This window comes from Semicossyphus pulcher, unplaced genomic scaffold, assembly GCF_022749685.1.
Source record: "Semicossyphus pulcher isolate SPU_LCO1_2020_fin unplaced genomic scaffold, fSemPul1.0.p SCAF_16, whole genome shotgun sequence".
NCBI classification, from domain to species: Eukaryota; Metazoa; Chordata; class Actinopteri; order Labriformes; family Labridae; genus Semicossyphus; species Semicossyphus pulcher.
The window spans coordinates 26,086,134-26,109,214 of NW_027211670.1; the positions used below are offsets into that span (position 1 = coordinate 26,086,134).

General features: G+C 43.3%; 1 protein-coding gene across 1 annotated transcript in view; it reads right to left on the reverse strand.

The window, feature by feature from the left end:
* Positions 1 to 14,703: 14,703 nt before the first annotated feature.
* LOC138593371 (serine-rich coiled-coil domain-containing protein 2-like) overlaps positions 14,704 to 23,081 on the reverse strand; it is a 34,466-nt gene continuing 26,088 nt past the window's right edge. Inside the window, exons 13-14 of the mRNA XM_069664363.1 lie at positions 22,792 to 22,917; positions 14,704 to 15,510 (exon numbers count right to left, since the gene is read on the reverse strand). Coding sequence (XP_069520464.1) covers positions 15,115 to 15,510; positions 22,792 to 22,917 — 522 coding nt within the window. The 3' untranslated portion in view covers positions 14,704 to 15,114. The remainder of the gene's footprint in view (positions 15,511 to 22,791; positions 22,918 to 23,081) is intronic.

A 23,081-nucleotide genomic window follows, 5' to 3' on the forward strand; every position in this document is an offset into this window, starting at 1 on the left:
AACTATTACCTCCAGTTGTGAGTTTCTAAGGAAGTAAAAATTAATGTTTATATCTGAAAAGTGGAAAAGGTCAAATTTGTTTTTGATTTTGATTTTTTAAGTGTTTCATGCGATTCAGGAAACTAATTTGGTTTCAGAAACTAAGAACAATTGATACCATTTAATTAAATATCTACCAAAGAAAGGTCTCAGTCCGAACAGATATATCCTCATTCTTTAACTTAATTTATTTCTTGTATTACAGTTGATTAAACATCTTGATAAACAACACACATTAGGAAGGTAAGATTAAGTTGTTAGACAAAGAAAGTTACCTGTCTGTGAAGCAGCTCCTTCGGCATTTTATGTTCTTGAAAATGGCGTGTCTCTGAAGATGTAGTTGCTCAGTATATTTTTATCTTAGTGGTTTCTCAGTTTGTAGTATTTTCCTCCGCACTTTAATGTTGTAAATCCAGGAAAATAAACCTGTACCTGTTCTTAGCATCCCGCAGTGTTTCCGGTTAGCATCCCGCACACTAGCTAACTTGACAGTTAAGGTAGCCAGCTTTAACGTTAGCATCCAACGATCCCACGGGTGAAAACAACAGATGTTTGAATCGCTTTTTATTGTCTCAGGTGCACCTCCGCCCTCCTTTCCAAACTTTCCAAACTGCACAAGTTGTCAAACTTTTCCGAAAAGCCGAAATACGTCCGAATCTCGATTTTACGTTCAGGTTTAGCGTTCAAAGCTGGCGCTCAACCAACAAATCTGCCATGTTTGTTTTGCAAATGAACTCCGACATCGCAACAACTTCTTTTTCACCTCTAAACTTTATTGCTATTGTACGATTCCAACAAAGTAACAAAAACTGATGAGACAACTCAAAGATATAACTGAATACATAAAATAGGTTAAAATAAAGTAAATATATAATTCAATGATTAAAAGCAGCAAGTATATGGACCATGATAACAATAACCTAAACTTGATTTATTTTACTATTTTCTTTATCATTTCTGTTTATAATTTTGTTTTTCCTTCTTTTAGTGTACTCATTTTCTTGACACACATTGACTAACAGTTAACTATCAGTTTTAAATATATTTCCTAAATAAAATGTTGTATTTTTGCCTCTAAAATCAGCAGAACAATCAGGGGTTGCCAGATCCTGTGATATCCCCCCTTTATAAAAGCCATTGTCTGTTGAGCAGTTGAATGTTGTGCTGTGTTTCTGGGTTCAGGCCGACCACAGCAGCTCTCAGGGTGTGAGTGAGACACTGATCTCACTCTGTGAACACTCCTTTACCTTTAACCATGAACACACAGATTTGTCTTCTCCTGCTCATGAACCAATGAGAGGTCAGGAAACAGTCTGCTCTCTCTGTTAGAGTCTGACAGGAGTCGGTCAACAAAAGAAGAACAAGAATATGCTGTTGTTGTAAAATGAATATTGTACTTTAATACTGATCATACGGTGCACATGTAGGATGTGCAGTTTTATATTAATTTGAAATTATTACAAAAACATTTGCAACAAGGAGGTTTTAATGAGGTTATTGTAAATGCAACATTCAGTCAACAACATCTTTAAACCTGAAATCAAAAGTGTAATGAGTTCAATTTCATCCAGTCTCTGTCCATGGTGCTGAAAATAAAGTTAAGTTAATAAAGTCCGTCATCGTCTGTGTTTTTCCACCAGACGGGCTGAAGAGCAGCTCAGCAGAGCACAAGGTCATCACATTCAGCAGCCAGTCAGTGAATGCACGCTGCCTTTGTAAACGACAGAGAGAGTAACTCATTAAAAAACATTAAATATGTTTACATGCTGCACCTCCTCAGCAGATTTTCTTTGACTGTTTCTCCTCGGTGCTGAGCTGTGACCTGCTCCCCGCCGGCTGCGTGTAACGTCGCTGATCTGGAAGTTTACTGTCCTGTGGAGCTCATTGTGAGTCACTGTGTGCGCCAACAGATCAGATAAAACCAGATAGGACAAGATAAACCCTCCTGCAGGGTCAGTGGTCTCAGGCAACAGGGTGGAAGCAAGGACAGAAAACAATCAGGGAAAACTATTGAACGAAAACGTCAGATAAAAGTTAGTAAAAACACTTTATGAAGAGTTCAGAAGCAGAAGTTTAACAGCACGCAGACTGAAATAATGAAGAGAAAGTGTCCTGAGTCAGATATCATGTTTATAATCAAGATTCTTGATCAGATGAATGCATGTGTTTAGATGTTAGATCTAACCCATGGTGATGATAAGACGTATGACTCACTGAAGCAGGAAGCTGTTGTTCTCACAGAGCAGGTTTACAGTCCAGCAGACAGCAGGGACTGCAGGTCACATGACATGAGTGTTATATAGATTACACTCTGACATGTTGACTTACTACAAGCAACACTCTGCACATCATGAGGTCATTTTATTTTGTATAAGAATATTATTCCATCAAGTTTTAAACTTCAACAATCATTTCAAACTTTTCCGTCCTCTGTCCCTGCAGATCTGTGATTTCCCCTCCAGCAGCTCCGCGTCTTCACGCCTCACATCTTCCCAAATAAAAAAGAGAAAAGTTGGGAAACTGAATCACCCACTTCTTCTAATGTGAGATAGAACGCGCAACATCTGTTTAATGGTGGAGAGAGATGATTTGAAACTGCACTTTAAACTGTGCACCATCGTCTCCAACAGCTGCTGCAGTGAGGTCTGTCAGAGTCCCCGTTTCAAAGGTTTTTAATTTCTCTCAAATAAAAACTAAGAAAGTGAAAAGTGCAAAAAAATCACATAACGTTTTTTTAATTGTGAGGATTCATTTTGATTTCTTGATTTCAGACGGCGTTCAAACTTCTCCTCCTCCTCTCAGGAAACTTTTATCCCTTCAAAATAAATGATCGTAAAAGTTACCTGCTGCAGATTTAATGTCTTCTTCACTTCAGGGCTCAGAGCAATAAAAGGCATGAGCTTTAAAAAGAGACCAGAATTCACTTACACACACACACACACACACACACACACACATAGCAGACTGCTTCTCAGTAATTAACCATGTCGTTGATGACACGGAAAAAACCCATCTGATGATGCTAATTGGCTCTGATTAGCCCCGCCCCCACATATTTATAAACCGGAGGAAGGAGTGGAAGATGGGGGATGAAAGACGAGTTAAAACGACAGAAGAGAGGAGAAAGAAGAACAACGATAACTTTGAACAACAACATGAACGTTATGTTAGCAGAAACCACGGTCTTTACTTTGACCAGGTGTCTGGTTTCTTGTTGTCGCTGGTTCCTGTTTCGACCTGTTCTGATTCGATATGATTCATGCCACTTCTAACACACCTTTGAACACATCACCAAGAACAAAGATGAGATATGAGCAACTTATGATCATTAGACGGTGTTTCCCACAGGATGTGAAGCTATGGTGGGTGGACACCGCGCGGTCTGTTGCCGTGCTCCCCCGAAAGAAGATTTTGTACAATTTAAAGTGAAATGGAACAAGCTGGTGCACCTTGAGACCAAAACTACGAGGCTGGAAACGTGTGCTCTTGTAAACAAATTGTTTGTATAGATATGAACGATGATGGCATGGAGTTTAACGCAGGTCAAAACACAAAATCACAGAATTATAATTCTTATCAGTGATAACTGTAACGTCTGTTACTCATGGATACCGTGACGCTGACCCTTCTGCATCAGTATCGACTTTTCTTTGACCTCAGTTTATCGCAGCTTTTATTTTTCTCTCTGCAGCTGTTGGAGCCATTTTGTCTGAAGCTCGTACATAAAACATTAAACAGTGTGTTTTCATTGATTCTGCTTATTATCAGAAAGCACTCCGTCATCTGAAGGAGGCCGTGTGATTATGTGAAGACAGAAGCGTCTCTCAGCAGACTGAGCGACGTGTGTGTGTAATAACTGCTGAGCTCGGTTCATTAAAGTCACATTTATAGTTAATAATGATTCTTGTGCAGCTTCACGGACCTGGAGAAACACAGCAGCAGCTGAACCGGATCATTAAAAACACATTCATTCAGCTCCACGCTGCAGAAACACAGGCTGCACAGATTCTGCTCGTCGTTACTCAGATTATTTTAATGGAATAATCTGTGGAAACGGCTGAGCACGCTCAGGAGTCAGAAGGCTGTTTAAGCTGTTTATAATGTGCAGCAGGAGGTTATAACCACGAGATGATGGAGGGTGTTTATGTCGGCCTTAATGTGGACTCATCCGACACGAGGCAGCAGAAACAGCATTTCCCAGAAGCCCCCACTGCTCCACACAGGGCCGAGATGGTAGTTAGTTAGTTAGTTGGTAAATAGTTTCATGTATGTGTTGCAGGTAAAATGACATTAAATAATTTTCTGTCCCTTCAAAGTAAAAGCCTTAAAATGATCCCAGGGTGGCTGTTCGATCTCTTCTTCTTTACAAAGCTATAAACAACATACCTGCACTGTAACATGGAAGCATCTTTCTCTTCATGTTATTATATGACAGTAGAATAAAGATGCAGCGTGTGTGCTGCTGGTGTTTATAAAGGGTTAACAGGAAGTCCTCCCTCTCTGCAGCTCGCGTTGTGAACACGCAGAGCGGGGACGAGGAGACGAGGAGACGAGCTCCCTCTCCTCGTCTTCACTCAGCTGTAGGGCTCAGAAACACACTCACATGTTCACCATCTGCCCAGAGACATCCCACACAAGAGCATGTACACCTCCCACACACACACACACACACACACACACACACCTGCATGAACATGAGCTTTTGTCGCCTCAGGTGAACAAACTCAACAAGACTTCTTAGTTATTTCATTTTTAAATGTCTCTCCTGACGCTGATTTAACCCCCAGAACTCGTCTTTGATCACCATTGTTGCATATTTACAAGTTTTATAGTATAAAAATCTGTCTTGCTGAATAAGGACTCACATAACTCACCTGAGCCCTTTAGTGTGTTATTTGGAGTATTTTACGTGTTGCTCTTTACAAAGTTAGAAACGTAACAGATAACTGTAATGTTTGACTTTCCTTTGTTATCAGACTGTGAAGTTATTGTGAGAAAAGTCTCTATACTTCTCTCTGACCTTCGGAAATCATCTCCTCTGATCTGTGGAGATGTTTGCTCGTGTGTCTGCTGAGCGGAGTCTCCATCTTCATCGCCGTCTGCTCTCAGCTCGGCCTTCAGCTGACGTCTCAGCTGACCATCAGTCGCGATGCATTCAGGGTGTCAGCGGACAAATGGGAACATTTCTCAGCGTTATGGGAGCATCAGGAGCAGATATGAGAGTCCTGCTGAGGACGAGGACACGCTGAGGTCAGGATGGAGAGTTACTGATCCTGATGAGAGTCGAGACACAAACACATCAGAGCAGAAGGTCTGGATGATTCAGCTCTGTGATCAGGAGGCTGCAGCGTGAGACGAAACACTCTGACATTTATAGTAAAGACACTTGTGTTGTTCCTGAGATGAGAAGGTTGATCCCCCAGCAGGGGGCAGTGATGACCTGAGGAAGGACAGAAGGAGTAAAGAAAGGAGTAAAGCGCGACAGTCGGTGGAGGAGGTCAGACGGGTCAAATGTGAGACTTTCACACCAAACAGGAAACCAGTCGTCGACCTTTTCAAATCACCTTCGTAGCTTTATGACTTAATGAAAAATAATAATTCGTACACGTCTAAACCTACATTAAGTAACATAGTGATTTAAATAAACACTGTAAAACACAGATTAATGATGTCGTCATTAAATCAGATTACACCTCCCTCTGCAGGTCACATTAAAACATGTCTGACTTTTATTTTGAAGGACTTGTTGCTGAAAGCAGTCCCATCTGATGCAGGAGGAGATGCACGAAGATTCCTGCTGTGAGTGAGGAGGATCACAACCTGTGTGTGTGTGTGTGTGTGTGTGTGTGTGTGTGTGTGTGTGTGTGTTCCCCTTTAGGATTTGTGTCTTGTTTTGTTTTTTAATCTTCAGCAGCAGGAAGCTTCCGGATGAGAAACTCCCGTCTGGAGGATTCAGACAGGAAGAGAATTAATCAGGAGGGACGTCAGAGAGACTTTACCACACTCACCTGTACACACACACACACACACACACAGTCAGGAGGGAGCAGACTGTAACTGAGTGCAGCTCCTCTGCTGCAGGTTCATTCAGAGTCTAAACAGCAAAGAAATACAGTCAGTGTATGTGTGTGTGTGTGTGTGTGTGTGTGTGTGTGTGTGTGTGTGTGTGTGTGTGTGTGTGTGTGAGGCGAAGAAGCATCAACTTTCATGTGATCTTTCTTCTCCTAAAATGAAGATTATTACCATAAATAAATAAATCTTTGATTTGAAATAATTATTGATAATAATTAAAGCCATCACAGGTCACAGCCTTTAACTGAGAGTAGGAAGTTGAATATTGATGATCTTAATGTGAATGTAACACTTTATGATTTATATTTATGTGAGCAGCTGTTTATTAATCAAAAAACCTCGATGAATATTTAGGAAAGATTTAACTGTTCCACTAGACGTTGTGTTCAGCAGAATAACAAAATAAATCCCTAACTCGTGTAAATCTTGTGACATTTTCACCATCTGAGAAAAAACTAAGAAAATGAGAAAGAATAAAGAAAAAATATTTGAATAAATAAACCGAGAAGAAAAAGACTCAACAGATTCAGTTTTTTAGACATTATTTTATTTCAGCTTGTCAGCAGCATCAGAGTCGTCTCAGCCAATGACAGCAGAGGACAAGAAATATCGACCAATAAGCAACAAGGGGGGCTGTGTTTCCTGTACAGAAACAGGAAGTGATGTCACAGGCCTGACACAAGTAAATAAACAAACATGATATTCAAAATTTAAATCAGTTATTGATCTGAGTAACAGAGCTGATATCAGACCGGAGCATGTGATCTCTTTTAACCAATGAGATCAGAGATTTTAAAGTCTTAACCAATCACAGCAAAGCTCAGAGGTGTCGGCCGATAACGCTGCGTTTAGGTCACATGGGAACATTTTTAGGGTGAGTTCAAACCTTCAGGACGCCATGTTTGTAGTTTTCTGTCAGTTGTTTTCAATGAAAATCCCAAAGTGAACCAGCAGGGGGCAGCAGCACCAACGGCTCCTCTGCACTGTTAGTCTACTCTGATACATGGTCCTCTCCACTTCACCACATGTCTGCAGGGTGCTCTGCTTCCTTTAAAGCAGCCGCTGAAGGCGTAGTTAACATCTTACACTGAACATGTATTTATAAATTGTTCATTATTTCCACACGACATGAACGCAGCGTTAATGCAGCCGTCTGAAGCTGTAAAAAGAGACGAAAGGTCAGAGGTCATGAGAAATAAAGAAATTCAGTGTCAGTGTTTAGTTTCTGATTTAATCTGCAGCGTTTAGTTTAAATAGTTTAAAGTGCATTTTCAGACTGAGACGCTTCACAAGCTCAAAATTCAGCGTTAATAATAATAATAATAATAATAATAATAATTACAGTAGTTCAGACTTTGTACAACATAAATAAGAGTTAGCACGGCGGCGGCGGCAGCGAGGTAAAACACTGAGTTCTCCAGAGTTATTGCACACAAAATAAAATCAACACAAAACAGCAGGTGATACAGGAAATGGCAGGATGCTTTTCAACATAAGGTACCTGTCCTTCAAGTTTTTCAAAATAAAAGATTCCCAGACGGCACAGAGAGAGAGAGAGGGAGAGAGAGAGGGAGAGAGAGGGAGGGAGAGAGAGAGAGAGAGAGGGAGGGAGAGGGAGGGAGGGAGAGAGGGAGAGAGAGGGAGAGAGGGAGAGAGGGAGAGAGAGAGAGAGAGAGAGAGAGAGAGAGCAGTACAGGACACAGCAGGTTTGAATATTGCAGATACAGTTCACATATGAGTACATTATTGTGTAAGTGTATTTAAATACGTGTAAATACAGTGATTGAAACGTTAAACGACACAAAAGCTTCAAACTCCTTTTTTTGAAGCTTTTCTCCTGAAAAACGGAAACTTTAAGGATATTTCAGAGTTCAGGGACGTTTCATGAGCGTACCACACACACGGTTCAGGTTTAAACTGAAAACCAGACTCTGACAGACGTGAGGTTTTAGTCAGCAGCAGAAAAATGTCACTGAAATAAAAATAAATACAAACATCTTCCAGATCGAACAGGAGAGCAGGTTTGAAAAACTCACTTTAAGCTCAAGTCACTGTTTAAGTCTTCATCAGTTTGATGAGCGTCCTGTGAGTTCAGCTTCTATTCAGTTAACTCATGGAAACGGGACATTTGTGGGTGTGCACCAGTTTGTGTGTTAAAGTCAAACAACAACAACAACAACAACATGAGCAGCTTTCTGAGATAACGTTTGGGACACCTTTGACGTGTCTCAGCCTCGTGAGGTTACTGACAGGGGACAGAAGCAGAAGCAGATTTCAAGCATCATTCATCAAACTTTTTAACCTCTAATGAAGTTATCTTGAACAGGATGCTCTTATTTTGAAATACTGCTTACAAGAGTGGAGAGCCAAAAGAATAATCAGCTGTTTTTTGATTGGTTGACGGATCACTCGGCAGCTGAAGTTAATCTAAAGTCAACATGAAACAGAACGAAGGTTACGATATCATCCTGGTTGTATAAGAACAGGCTCCGCCCTCTACTGGACTGTAGAGGTACAACACTCCTCCTGTCACTCGCACCTGACTGTTAGGGCACAGTTCAGTGTTTGTTTTTTTACTGATTGTTTCACCTGAAATAACCGACAGCCTGTTGATGATCCTCATTGATTCTTGATTACTTCCTGTATTTCTTTAAATAGTGAACTGTGCCTTTATTCATTAAACCACAGAGACACCAGGCCTGTCTTTGTTTTCCATTCCCTCTTCTGGATCTTAAATCGCTCATATTGTAGACGGAGGCCTCGTCTTAAATTACTCATGCAAGTTACAAGTTACTGTATTTCATGGTTAATAAAAAACCACTTCCTGCTTCTGTTTTCAAATTAAAAGCCCTGCTAGCACGTCAGTGGACAGAATCCTTTAACTTCTTAACAAGACTTTTATTGCAAAATATTTGCAGGCACTTTATGTGGGGTGTTTCGTGACTTCACCAAACCTTAAATGTTGACGCTGCCATCTAGTGGTGCTTGCACGTTACCACAAATTACAGTCTGGGGGGGGGAATAAACACATCTGCAGAAAACTAACTTTAGGTGACGAATCCAGAGCAAAGAGCATGACAATAAGACGCTTATATTACTGCTTTTATTAAACTACAGTGGTGCAAATGATTTGAGACCTTGTTTTTATTGATTATTAAAGTTCTTTATGTTTGTGCCTGTAAACGAGTTTTTATGATCCAGATAACGAACACACGGTTAAAAATCATCATTAATCAAATCAAACAAACTCCGCAGGAAGCGGCGTCCTCATTCTGAGTTTGTTTGTGTTTCATGTTTTTCTCTTTTCATTAACGAGTTTCTGATTAGAAAATAAAAACATGGAGGCCTTTGTGAATCCTTGGGATGTTTTCTGTTTTACATTTTGTCTGTCTGCGGCGACTTTTTGTGAAATAAAAATCTTTAACCTTGTTTTGGTCTGAGCGACAGGCGGCTGTAATTTATTTTAAATTGATGTTCCTCTTTTCACTTTTGTGCGCTGCTTCTTTTCTTTTCACTTCCCATTCCAATCCAGCTTTTAGAAGAAAAATACATTTATTGTGTTTAAAATCTGAAATCAATCGAGAAACTTTTCTGCAGCGTGTTTGTGTGCTGCCTCTCCGCTCGGCTGTGAACGCACCCCGCTGGGTTTCAGCTGCAGAAATTAAAGAAAGTTCAGAGAACCACAGAAGAAAGTTGAGATATTATAAAAGATGTTTAAAGAACAGAACAACATTTATCATTATCATTTGTGGATTTTAAACCAATATGACTCTGCAGAGGTACTCATTCATTCAGGAAGAGAACAGAAGAATAGAAAGAAACACGGAGGAAAGAAGGACAGGAGAAAGACCAGAGGAGGAAGCAGAATGATGAGTTAGGGAAGGAGGGGAGGAAATAGGTAAGATAAAGAGGAGTAAATGTAATGAGGGGTTAGGGAAGGAAAGGAGAGAATAAGAGATAGCATAATGAGGAAGGAAAAGGAAAAAGAGAAGGAGGGGGAGGAGAGGAGAGGAGAGGAGAGGAGGAAATAAGAGACATGAGGAGGAGGAAGGGGAAGGGGGAGGGAAGGAGATGAGGACAGAGGACACATATTTTGAAAGATGTAGGGACATGAGGAGGTAGATAAGGAAAGGAGGGATGACCAGGAGGAAGGTCAGGAATGGAGACGGGAGGAGGAAGGAGAGGAGGACACAAGAGGCATAATGAGGAGGATTCAGGAGACATCAAGGAAATGAGGAGGAGAAGGAGAAAGGGAAGGAGGGAGAGAACAGGACACCTAGTGAGGATGAAGGGAAGCAAAGGAGGACACAGGAGACATAATGAGGAGGTAGGATTGAGAAGGAATTGAGGAAACAGGAGACAGGATGAGGAGCAAGGAGAAGGGGGAGGGAAGGAGATGAGGACACAAGGGACATATTGAAAGATGCAGGAGGCATGAGGAGTTAGGGAAGGAAAGAAGGAGAAGGAAACATAAGAAACCTGAAGTAAAACTTGTGTTATCTTTGCTGAAGGGCGACTTGTTGTGTTTAAAGTTTCATGTGTATCTGTGAGGACGCCCTCCTGATGTATGGATGCTGCTTCCAGCTGTTTGTCAGTGGAGGATTTTAATTGGCCGTCGGGCTGCTGGGAGGCAGATTAACAGTTATTTGTCCATCTTTAAGTCGAGGTGACCTTCAGCTTTAAGCAGCCGCTCTGATATGAGCATATTCAGCAGGTAAATCCAGTTTAATCTACAGCTCAGAAACGGTTCATCTGTTTAAGCCCAAAAAGCCTCCATGTTTCCTCTCCCAGGGAGGACGACGGTAACACACAGGACAGGAGGAAGGAGGAGAGAGGAGAGGAAGGGTAGACAGGAAAGACGTTAAAGAAAAGTACCAAGTATAAAGGAAATAGAAAAGAAAGGAGGAAAAGATGGCTTTAAAAAAGGAATGGAAAAAGAGAGATGGAAAAAAGGTGAGGTGGAAGGAAAGGAAAGGGATGGAGAGAGACAAGGTAAAGGTGAAGAGGAGGAAAGGATGGAAAATGGGGGACAGGAAGGGAAGGAAAGGACGAAAGGAAACATGAAGGCAGGGAAGGAAAGGAAAATGTAGAGAGGATGAGGTTGAACCTGAATGATGAGGTAGGGAAGGAGGGGAGGGGCTAGGAAAGAAAGGAAGTAGATTGGATGAGGTTAGGGAAGGAAAGAAGAAGGCAGGATAAAAGGAGAGGACACAGGAGACATATCTATAAGATGCAGGAGACATGATGTGACAGGAAAAGAGATGAGGACACAGGAGGCATAATGAGGAGGAAAGGAAGGAGAGGATGACATAGGAGACATGACAAGGAAGTAGAGGAGGAGAAAAGGGCACATTAGGCATAATTATAAGTAATGAAAAGGAAAGGAAACAGGAGACATAATGAGGAGGATACAGGATACATGAAGGGGTAGGGAAGGAAATAAGGGCACAGTGGACATAATGAAAAAGAAAATGAGAAGACTTGAAACAGAATGAGGAGAAAAGGAAGAAGTAAAAGGACACATGTGACATTAAGAGGATGTAGGGAAGGAGACATAATTAGGGGGCAGGGAAGGAGAGGAGGACACAGGAAACATAATAATAAATGTAACAATGAGGAGAGGTGAGGAGGAGGAGGGATGCGGTACCTCACTCCAATGCCGTGGCTGTATCACCATGGCAACCGGGTTTATCTACAGCACCTGAGTGGTACCTGATGTTGCTCTGAGGTGTGTGTGTGTGTGTGTGTGTGTGTGCGTAAACTGAAACAGCAGTATTTAGGTGCTGAGGAGAGAAGGGGATATCGAGGAAAGGAAAGGAAGATGTGGGAAAGGAAAAAGAGAAAAGGGAGGAAAAAGGAAGGAAGGAAAGATAAAGGAAAGGATGCAGGAAAGGAAAAAAAGGAGGTGAAAAGGGCAGAAAATTGAGGAAAAAATGAAGGAAAGATAAATGGAAAGAAGGATGTAGAAAAGGAAAAGAGACTGCAGGGAAGGAAAAAGGAGGTGAAAAGGAGGAGGAAAGGTAAGAAGGATATAGGAAGGGAGGATGTAGGAAAGGAAAAAGGAGGTGTAAAAAGAAGGAAGATGGAAAGGAGAGATGTATGTAGGAAATGAAAAGAGGCCGGAGGGAAAAAAGGGAGATAAAAAAAAAGGAGAAAGAATGGTAGGATAGGAAGATGAAGAAAAGAGGATGTAGAGAAAGAGGAAAAGAAGGTAAAAGGGGAGGAAAGGGAGGAAGAAATGTAGGAAATATAAAAGGAAAGGAGGATTTAGGGAAGGAAGAGAAGCTATAGGAAAGGAAAAAAGGTCATGAAAAAGGAGGAAGAAACTATAAAAGTTTTAGATTTTGAAAATTATTTGTTGAAGCTAAAAATCCAAATGAAAAGTGAAAGAAAAATAAAGCTGCTTCTTTTACTCAGACGATTCAATCAGACGATGATGCCTGACTGGACGAGAGACCTGTCAATCATCTGTGGCACAGTTTGAAATTACACCTCCTGATTATTCGTAATAAACAGATTTTAAACCTTTGCTGTGCGACCAGAAATGTTTCAGGTTTCATTCTGAAGATAAAAGAATTAAAGATGAAACTTGTTGTTGTTGTTGTTGTTGTTGTTGTTGTTGTTGTTGTTGTTGTTGTTGTTGTTGTTGTTGTTGTTGTTGTTGTTGTTGTTGTTGTTGTTGTTTCTGTCGTGTCCTCTGTGTGCTCTGCTTTAATAACCAGCACTCTTCACTCTGTGACGGATGAATCACCAACAACAGGACTCGTGACATGTGAGGGATTAAATGTATTTGATGTTAAACTAAGCTAAGTGTCATTTTGCATATATTGAATCAGCGCCTCCTCCCTCGCTCCGGGCGCGTGTGCAGGACTACGGGTCTGATTTAAACCTACGATGTGATCGTTGCATATTTTATTGCATATACAGTTACTATCATAAAAAGCAGGCAGCAGTACAGAGCGTCCTCCTCCTCCTCGTGTCTGATGTAAATGAGAACATGTGTCAGTGTTGGAGCGTCAGCAGGTGTTTTCTCACCTGCAGGACGATTAAATGGAAACTTGAGTCTGAAATGTGGAGTTAAATGTGACTACAGAGAGCTCCTCTGTGGTTTCAGTTTAAATAAAGAAATGTTTTACTCTGTCTGTTTCTGAACAGCCTCCTCCGTCTCTCTCCAACAGTCCTTTTGTGTTTTTGAACATTTTTCAAACAGGGATGACCGAGCAGGATTGCAGCGGTCACTGCGTTGCCCAAAGACCGACAGAGAAATCAGAGCGGAAGCTGGGAGTAATTGTTGGACTGCTGGTTTGGAAAGTTAGACTGCACCCCTCGCCTGATAGCACGGAGCAAACGTTTGGTTCACGTGATCACTGGTGTGTTTCGCGTTGTTAAACAGCCCGTGATTGTATTTCCTTTGCAAATTCATGCGGTCGTCTTTGTTCATAAGAAAAAACTCCTGATCTGCAGGGACTAGTTAATATTTTGGACAAGTTGGTGAGGAGTAAATATTTCCCTGTGAAGACAAAGAGCATAAAGCAGTTTGTTTGAAGCACGCTGAGACCTTTTCTCTCTCATGCAGTCTGCAGCCACGACTCTGAGGGCTTCTGCACATCATCATCACACCTCCGACACGTCGACTGTTCAGATAATAAGACCAAAGATTGTGTTGTGGCCGCCTGCACAGCGACTTCAAAGGATTTGAAAGAGATTTATGAGAACAAATCATGCAGGAAAGAGATCACGAAGACCGGAGGGAGGGTTTCAAAATGAGTGTCAAGGCCTCAAACTTCTCATCAAGTGTTGTCTAGATACGGCTACATCTGAAGACGAGAAAACAGGAACTCAAATAAAAGCTGGATGTTCTGACCTTGCAGACGTGTTGCTTTGCAGAGCAGCAGCTTTGAGACGGTCTCACATGGACGAGCCGGCGTTTAGGGGTCGAGGCGGGAAACAGTTCTCCCTGCAAAGGAAGACTCGGGAAGGATGAAGGGAGGAAGAGCAGCGAGAGTTTCCGTCCAGACAGGAAGTGAGACGGGAAGCGAGTCAGTCAGGCACAGGAAGAGGAAAAGTGCGTCCTAACACACAGCGAGGAGCAGAAGCACGGCGGCATCAGCACGACGGACATCTGCTCAGAACAAAGCTTCCGGTTCAACACGTTTTCTGTCTTTTGCTGAAATAAATAAAAACCAGCCGGACTGAATCAGAACTTTAACTCGCCCTGTAACTTCCTGATGAAGCGGAGAGAACTGAGCCAATGTTGTAAGAGTCCTTTTGAGGATCATCTTCTGTGAAAGAACTTCTTCATTTAACCTGAAATCTTTTCTTAATTGTTCTTTTACTTAATGACGTCTTTCCCTGCAGACAGATTTTAGCAGCTGGTCTCGATCCAGGGAGGCGTCACGCAGAGGAAAAACAGCTACGACTCATTCAAGGTCTCGATTTCATCCTCACATTTTGCCTCCTTTGATGCAGAGAGAAGGAAACACCTTTCACGTGATGCATAAACGACCAACGAAGGGGCATCAGCAATGTTCTCTAAAGTGAATGAAGCTGTTATGCTGCTAAATAAACGGACACACGTCGTCCTCACACGTTTGAAAACATCCAACATAAGAGAAGGAAAACATAAGGACGAGACTAACGGCAAAAAGGGAAATGATCTTTCCTCCCTGACACCTCCCAGCTCTGCAGGACTCGTGTCCTCTGACTGGTACCGAATACTAACGTTATTAATCTGATTCATTAACAGATTGAAATCGTGTCCTTACAGGAAGTTACGACGGGACCTGTGAGATAAAGCGCCACCACATTTTAAACGTTTATTACCAGTGCTGAAAATTAAACAATAAATAAGTTAACTGCAGATTTTTAAACCTCATTTACACCTTAAATCACGTCTGGTCATGTGACCCCATCGCGCCCAGATTGATCTGAATTCAGGACAACAGGAAGTCACATGTTGGAGTCACATCGCTGCGTGTTAGGAGCGTTTAAGAGACCGATTTTTCAGTGGCTCTTTGGCTTCGGGAGGCGGGACAAGCCGGAGTTTAAGGCGGCCATTTTGCTTTTTCCGTTGCTCTCTGGGTCGTGACAAAGCTGCCTGACCGCCTTCGTCTTCGGCGGTGTGGCGGCAGCAGCAGAGGCGGAGGTCTGAGACAGGAAGAGGCGGAGCTTAGAGGGCTGAGGGAGCTGCAGGGATCTGTTGTAGGTTCCTTTCCTCTCCTTCGTGTCCGCTTTCTCCTCCTTCCTTCTCTCGTCTTCCCTTCCTCCCTCGGGGGTGTTGGTGTCGGGGCGGGTGGAGCAGGAGTTAGCTGGAGGCGGAGCTTGTTGTGGCGGTGGAGCGGAGCGTCGGTCTGTCAGTGGCTCCTGGTCGTCCTGGCTGGAGGAGTGAAGTATCTGTGGCTGAGAGCAGACGAGAAACAGGAAGTCACAGTTCATCCAATAAAACAAGTCATTGACACAATGTCAGTCTTTATTGATTATTGATTATTAGAACTCTTTGGCCTCGGTTGTAGAGATTACAGAGATATCAGACATGTGAAGCAGAGATACAGATGTAAACAGGTGATTCGTATGATTGTTCACACTTTGACTCGGAGCTCTGGACTCAACAGAAACGTGTTTTCAGCTTTTGTTTCATAATTGATCGAGTTGGAGAAGAAAAGAGACGAATCAGAGAGAAGAAGAGATTAAAAGGTGAGTTATTCTCTCAGAGGGCTGCTCGTCAACGCTTTCATCTGTGTGTGTGTGTGTGTGTGTGTGTGTGTGTGTGCGCTGCCTTTTATGACCTGTGTGTGTCTGCTTTGATGCAGGTGTGTCCGGAATCACTTTTTAGCTGTTTGTTCTCTGAATTAGGAAAAAGTTTTCTTGAGTCTCGTCTTATTGATCTTGAGATCGAGCTGGTTTTCTCGTGACGACGTAGTGACGACGTTCAGCCTGTTTCTGTTTGTTCTCACGAGTTGTGATCATGTGACATCACGGCGCTGCAGCTGCGTTATCTCGAGATAACGACATAAATAAGTGGAGATGAAAGAATTCGTTATCACCGTAAATGAAATGTATGGCTGCACGTCTGCTCCGGGCTTCCGTACTCACTCGTCCTCTCTTTAACAAGTCGATGCCTCCTCTGAACGTCCTGACGTTTTTAAAGCTTCTTCACTTTTCAGAAACACTTTCCTAAATGTCCTCCTCGTTCCCTCGTGCCGCTCAAACGCTCCTCACTCACAGGAAATATCTTCACTTCCTAAAGATGTCCTGAAGTTGAAAAAGTTCTTCTCCTCACTTTTCTAAATTCTCCCCAAATTAAAAACGACCCTCTCTCTCTTCACCCTTACAGCCTCTGTGTTTGACACCTGGACATCATCAGAGGGATCATTTTCTGCCTGCTCAGTAGAACCGCACACATGCAGTGCACAGATCATCCACCAGGGGGCAGAAGGCCAGAGCCAGAGGACGTTTGGATGAGACCCACCTGTGACCCACGCGTGGATTGAGAAAGTTAAGGCACAACAAACATCAGTTTCATGTATTTAAAATCTATAATGAACACGTGTCTCACGTTGGACCCAGCAGGTGTCTAAGGACACGTATCGTTTCCTTGCACATTAAGCATTTCATAAAGCTCTTGATTGTTTAATTAAACTCATTCAAAGTTTAAATGATACGAGCGGCCACATGAAACTTATTTAAAGTCTATTGTGATGTTTTTATATGTGCAACCTGCTGTGTCACAGTGAGGGATGAGTCGTTGGCTCTCTCGCTTATAATCTTCTGTTGTTAATTATTTTCACTGTTGCACAAAATGAAACAAATGTTCTTTTCTCAGTTTGAAGTTTTAAAGAAAATAAAGAATATTCAGAGTTTAAGGGTGAAAATCTGCTTAAAAACACAGAATGGAACCAGAAAATCTCCATGTATCAAATATGATAGAAAACTAAAATGCAATGTCGGAATGTTCTGGATGTAATTCGATGCTTTCGGCCTTCCAGGGTTCAAAGTGTCCTCGTGCTGATGTCGTCGTGTTTCCATACGACCTCTGAAAGTTGTCCTCAACTTCAGGAAAAATATCTTTCTCAGAACATTTTCCAAACTATCCTCGCCTCCGAAACAGTCTTTACTGAAAGCATCCTTGCTTCCTAACAATATTAAAATGTCCTAATGCTCTTGCCGTACCGCCTTCACCTTCCCTTTGTGACTGCTAAAAGTGGTCCTCGAGTTCGGACCACAAAAAGCTCTGAACTTTTTCCGGACGTCGTCACCTCCTGGCTCGTCCTCCCTCTGAGTATCTACCAACACGAGGACCTCCTGCAGGTCACCGAGCAGACTGACTGATACGCCTGCAGCCTGCTCTCTGCACGCTGATGATCCCACTCACACTCAGAAAACGAGGAGTAAAAAACGAGCGGTGAAATCCATCCTGTGCTACAATCTCAGCTTATTGATCGTGGTAAACTCCGGAGCAGTAATCTGCTGTAACCGCTCTGCTCCTTTATCGGGCCGCTGCGAGCAGACATTCGCTCCTTTCACACACATCTGATTTATTTACGCCTCCTTTAGAAGAACATCCCTGAATAAATGAACACGCTGAGATTTCTCACAGAAAACCAGAATGTTAAAGAGCGAAGCTTCAGGTGATGAACGCGGCAGACCGAGGCCGAACAGGTTCAGACCTAATTTAGACTTGGAGGCCGAACTGCCGACGATAAAGAGTCCAACTTCTTTCATTATTAATACATTTGTAGATTATTTTCTTAACTCATCAATTATTCAACACAATTGGAAATGGATTATTTTGTCTCAAACATTCATTTCAATAAGTATAAAACAGAGAAAACAGCAAAATCATGAAAGCTGGAAGAAGAAGAAGAAGGAGGAGGAGGAGGAGGAGGAGGAGGAGGAGGAGGAGAAGAAGAAGAAGAAGAAGAAGAAGAAGAAGAAGAAGAAGAAGAAGAAGAAGAAGAAGAAGAAGAAGGAGGAGGAGGAGGAGGAGGAGGAGGAGAAGATGAGTGTTTTCATACAGGGGGAAACGACAAAGTGACTCAGAAGGACAGACGTTCTGCACAAATGATATGATGTGGTTTGAACCTACAAAGTGTCCAGCAGGGGGCGACACGTCTTTGTTTACTGAGCCTGTGACGTGACAAAAACACAACAATATTCTCTGGGTAACACTGACATCTGGTGGTGGCTGCTGGTACTGCAGCCTGTCTGTCTCCTGCAGATTATAACGCATGACAGGCTGGATGGATTACAGAGAGAGAGAGAGACAGAGAGAGAGAGAGAGAGACAGGAGGGACAAAGAGAGACAGAGAGACAGAGAGAGAGAGAGAGAGAGAGAGAGAGAGGAGGCGGGAGAAATAATGAGAAAAAGGAGTAAAAGTTAAAAAGAAGTAAGAGTGACGTGATGCAGGGAGAGGACAGGGAGAAATAAGAGGGAAAGAGGAAGAAGAAAAAGGAGGCAGAGGAGAGAAAAAAAAAGAAGACTGAGAAGATGAAGAGGAGGAGAAGGAGGAAGATGAGATGAAGAGGAACAACAACAACAAAGAGAAGAAAAAATAAAAAGGAAGATGATGAGGGAGGCAGAGGAGAAGATAAAGAGGAGGGGAAGAGGAGAAGAGGAGGACGAGGAGAAGAAGAAGAAGAGGAAGAGAAAGAGGGAGAAGGATAAGAAGAAGAAGAGGAGGAGGAAAAGGAGGTGAAAAACAAGAGGAGAAGAAGAAGAAAATGAGGAAGTGGAGGAGAAGGAGGAAAATAAAAAGGATGGACCCTCACATCCCTCGGTGCGTCTTTACTCTACGTTAGGATGTTTCTCATGTGGAGTCCAGAGATCCAGAATCACCTGATGGTTCCACCAGGTCAGCGTGTTAATCAATAATCCAAACTCCCACAATCCTCGGCGCTGTTGGGCCCTGACATGATTTCCCCGGAGACGCAGCAGCTCCTCTCCTCCGCGTGGAGGAAATGAAGGGCGTCCTGAGCGATCTCCTCTCCGGCTCCGCGACCGCTTCAAGTGACCGAACACGGCCGAGTGAGAGCAGCTCGTCTAATTCAACATTTAAGAGCCATTTCGAAGGATAATTTTAGCTCTGCCGCCTCCTTACGAGCCTCTGGACCCCGCTTTACCGGGCTCATTTCACTGTGAAGGAGAAGGTGTGACCTGTCCTCCGGGAAGCAATGAATCATGGGTAAAACTGTCTGCAGAGAGAGCCGGTCTGGGGGGGGGTCTCTGCTTTATGTTTTGTGTACAGACGCTTTATGATGTGGTCTTCTGTTTGGCAACAGGTCGGCTAACTCCACAGGTGTTCTGAACATATGCACTAAACACGGACAGAAATCTGGCTCATGACTGGACAATAAAAGATGTTTTCTGCGGTTATGTTTAGTGTAAAAACAGCAACATTTCATCTCAACGATTTTGTCTTCCCACGATTAAATTAACGTGACTGACGGTGATGTTGACGTTCCCCCAGGGGGCGACGGAGAGGTTTGGGCTTCACTTTTGGGGGAGCTGGCATGTCATGTCATGTGATGAGCGCCGACCTTGCAGAGTGGAAGAGTAAACAACAGAGACGGTCGGAGAAGCTAAAGTCAAACGTCTGAACAGAAGACGAAGAGCTGCTCCCCTGAAACGGCTCGTCAGCGCTTGTTTGGAGGTGTTTCAGGTTTAAGTGATGTGAAGAAGAAACAACAATCAGCAGAGAGGTCATGACCCCTGCGTCTGCGACGCAAAGCAACACGACTACAGAGTTACAAAGTGCAGCATGGTGAGTGTGTGAAGGCCGAGAGGAGGAACGAGCTGCTCCCCGTCCTCTAGCGTCAGGTCAGACATCCAGAACAGAGACGCCGCACAGAGACACCCGATCCACCCAAAGACACACTGAAACTACCCATGATGCACCACATCTTGCCGTTCCATTAAATCCATTAAAGAAGCCTTTCTAGTGTTCCCCAATCAAACTGCTGTCAAACAAACATCCTGGATAACTAACTCAGGCTTTAGCAAAACCAATTTGACCTCTAGGACCACGCTCGTCCAACCACACGGTCCTGGTGAAGATAAGTGCAGCTAAAGAGACGTACAGTGTGTGTGTGTACAGTGCCAAAAACAGAGCTGAAAGGGGAGTCAGCAGAAACACTTCACAGGACAATAAAAAGTATGGCTCTGAGGTCAAACAAAGGACAGATGAACACAAACTGTGTCGCTGGATGTGAAATGGACAGAGAGAAACAGGAGAGGGGATGGAGAGGGAGGAAGATAAAAAGTTGCTACCGTACCACGCTGTGTCACTGAAGTAAAGCACTAGTTTTTCCACTCCTGGGCGAGGGCAGAGGGGCAGAAACACACACAGAGGACAGAGGGGGGCAGTTAGAGGAGCAGAACACACTCTTAATTGTTACATGCAGAGACATGATTTCTCAGACGGGCTGAAGGTGAACGATCTGTCAGAGGAAGACGGGCAGAAGAGGAGGAGAGGAGAGAGGGATGAAGAAGAGTAACAAAAAAAACACCTGAAATTTGGGGACAAAAACTTTTTGCAGCTTTCTGCAAAGTTTCATGAACTTGCAGCAGTTTTCTATCATCTCGCTGAAATTTGATGCATTCAATATTTACTGCGTTTAATAATAAACTTCATAATAAATACAGTAAACAGTGGACCTTCCCAACAGTTGTGCAGAGTCGTAAACAGAACAGTTCCTGTGTCTGCTCTGCTCTGTGAACGTCTACAGGATACCAAGAGCCAAAACTCTCTGCCACATGCAGACGATGGGAAGGACAGATGTTTCCTTTCACTGCAGGAGAGACTCGGCGTGATTTCAGCATCACTTTAACAAACTTTGTGACTCAGCTCGCTCTCTCGTCAAGGATTTAAGCTATGACGGCGTATTAGGGCCGGTGTAGAACAATAAATCTGAGCCGGAGCAGAAGAGAAACATTCTGAGATTAAAGTCGTACATTTGCCAGAAAGAGCGGAGAATTATCTGCTGGATCTAGTTTTCATCCTCTGGAGCCGCCATGCGTCTCCGTCAGGACGAGCTGTGCTGTCTGATCTCGAATAAACTGACTTAAAGAAGTGTTGTATGTTCTGTTTGTTTCCTTTCAGTCTCCGTCATGAGGTCGTAGGGTTACTCTCATGTGTGATGTAACCCCTGGGGCAGACGGGGAGCAGAGAAGGTGTGTTTCTGCAGCAGGGTCGCTCAGTCTTTCTCGTCTGCTCCTCGTGTGCAGAGTAAATAAATCTGCTCCGAGCTCCGTGCCATGCTCGCCTGTGTGAGCAGCAGAGCCGACGGGGCAGAGCCGACGGGGCAGAGACACAGGTGGACCAGAGGGCTCAGGTTTTCCAGTTCTTGTTTCTCACAAGTTTATGACTTTATCATCACAAAAATGAGCTTTTTTCTGGCACATTTACGACTTTAATCTTTTTCCTCAGAATATAACTCTTCTTCTTTTTTGTCTGATTTTTATCGACCGTTTGAGCTCGCAGCTAAACGTGTTCGTCTGCAGGTACTGATGTCATCACACGTGATATTTTCTTCTGTTTTTGATCAAAATTAGAAACATTCACAAGTCTTACCAAACAGCTGAAATGAGACTGATCACAATGATGAGGTCAGATCTGATCAGAGGCTCTTTCAGTTGTAATCACGACATCGTCAGACAACGTTAGAAGAAGAGGAGGATGAGATGAAGAAGAAGAGGTGGAATGGATTCTTTTGGGTTATGGAGGATCATGGGAGCTACAGGGGGGTCGGGAGGGTCGGGGGGGTTATATGACTCACTTTTTCTAGCCAGGTGGGAGGGGATGCTGGGCTTCGGCCTCACCCTGTAAGGCCTGGAGCGCTGATACTGCCAGGGCGGAGAGAGGAAAGGAACAGGAGGAAGAGCCTGAGGAGAGACAGACGGGAGGAGACAGAGAGGAGGACGGGGAGCTCATTCATATCGTCAAGAGAGGAGGAGGAGGAGGAGGAGGAGGAGGAGGAGGCGATGACGGGGAAGATGGACGACGGCGTCTTAGAGAAACTGAGTGATAATGATATTTAAAGCAACAGAAACAAGCAACTCTGTAAAACTACATTACCCAGAAACCCTTTCAGGAGACAGCCAGGACACACGTTATTAAGAGAGCCGTTTTGATAAGAGAAATGTCTTTAGAGGAGGAAAGAAAAGGTCAATGTGGAAACAGAAGAGGTCAGAGGTCAAATAAAGAAGGAGGGGAGGTTTCTGTTTCTGACAAAATAAAAGAGTTATAAAATGAAGAGACAGAAGAAGAAGAAAAGAGGCTGTCGGCCGTCAGCGGGCCGCAGGAGGAGTCTGCATTATTGTGTCTGAAAGAAACTTTAATTCAAACTTGAAAAAGAAGAGAATTTGTTCGTTCGTGCAGACAGGAGGCGTCGTTTGAATGATCCTGTTCATATTGATCTATATATCCATATTGATTGATTTAATACAAACTATAGAGCGAGAGCAGAACTTATAACACCTGTGTCACCTGGAGGTCGTGCAGATTTCAGGGACGTGAAACATTTAAAGATCACGATACGCAGAAACACCAGCGCAGACAGAAAACATTCAAACTGCTTCTTAAAATGAGGAAATCAAATAACTTCAGGAGTGTGAAGAAATTATTATTTTGATTAATATGTGTGTGTGTTTATACGTGTGTGTGTGTGTGTGTGTGTTCTCACAGTTTGCTCTCTCCACGGCGTCTGCGAGGCCACGCTCTCTCTCTCCGTCACGCTCGTCTGCGTGTGTCGGTCCATCCGTCCTGCCGACTCCTGACAGCGACACCTGGTGGTGGGTGTGGGAACAGTCTGCACACACACACACACACACACACACGCACACACACACACACACACACACACACACACACACACACACACACACACACACACACACACACGATTCATTTATATAAGTCAACAATTCTTCGTTGATAGAGAGGTAGTCGATGCCGATAAAAGTTTCATCTTGC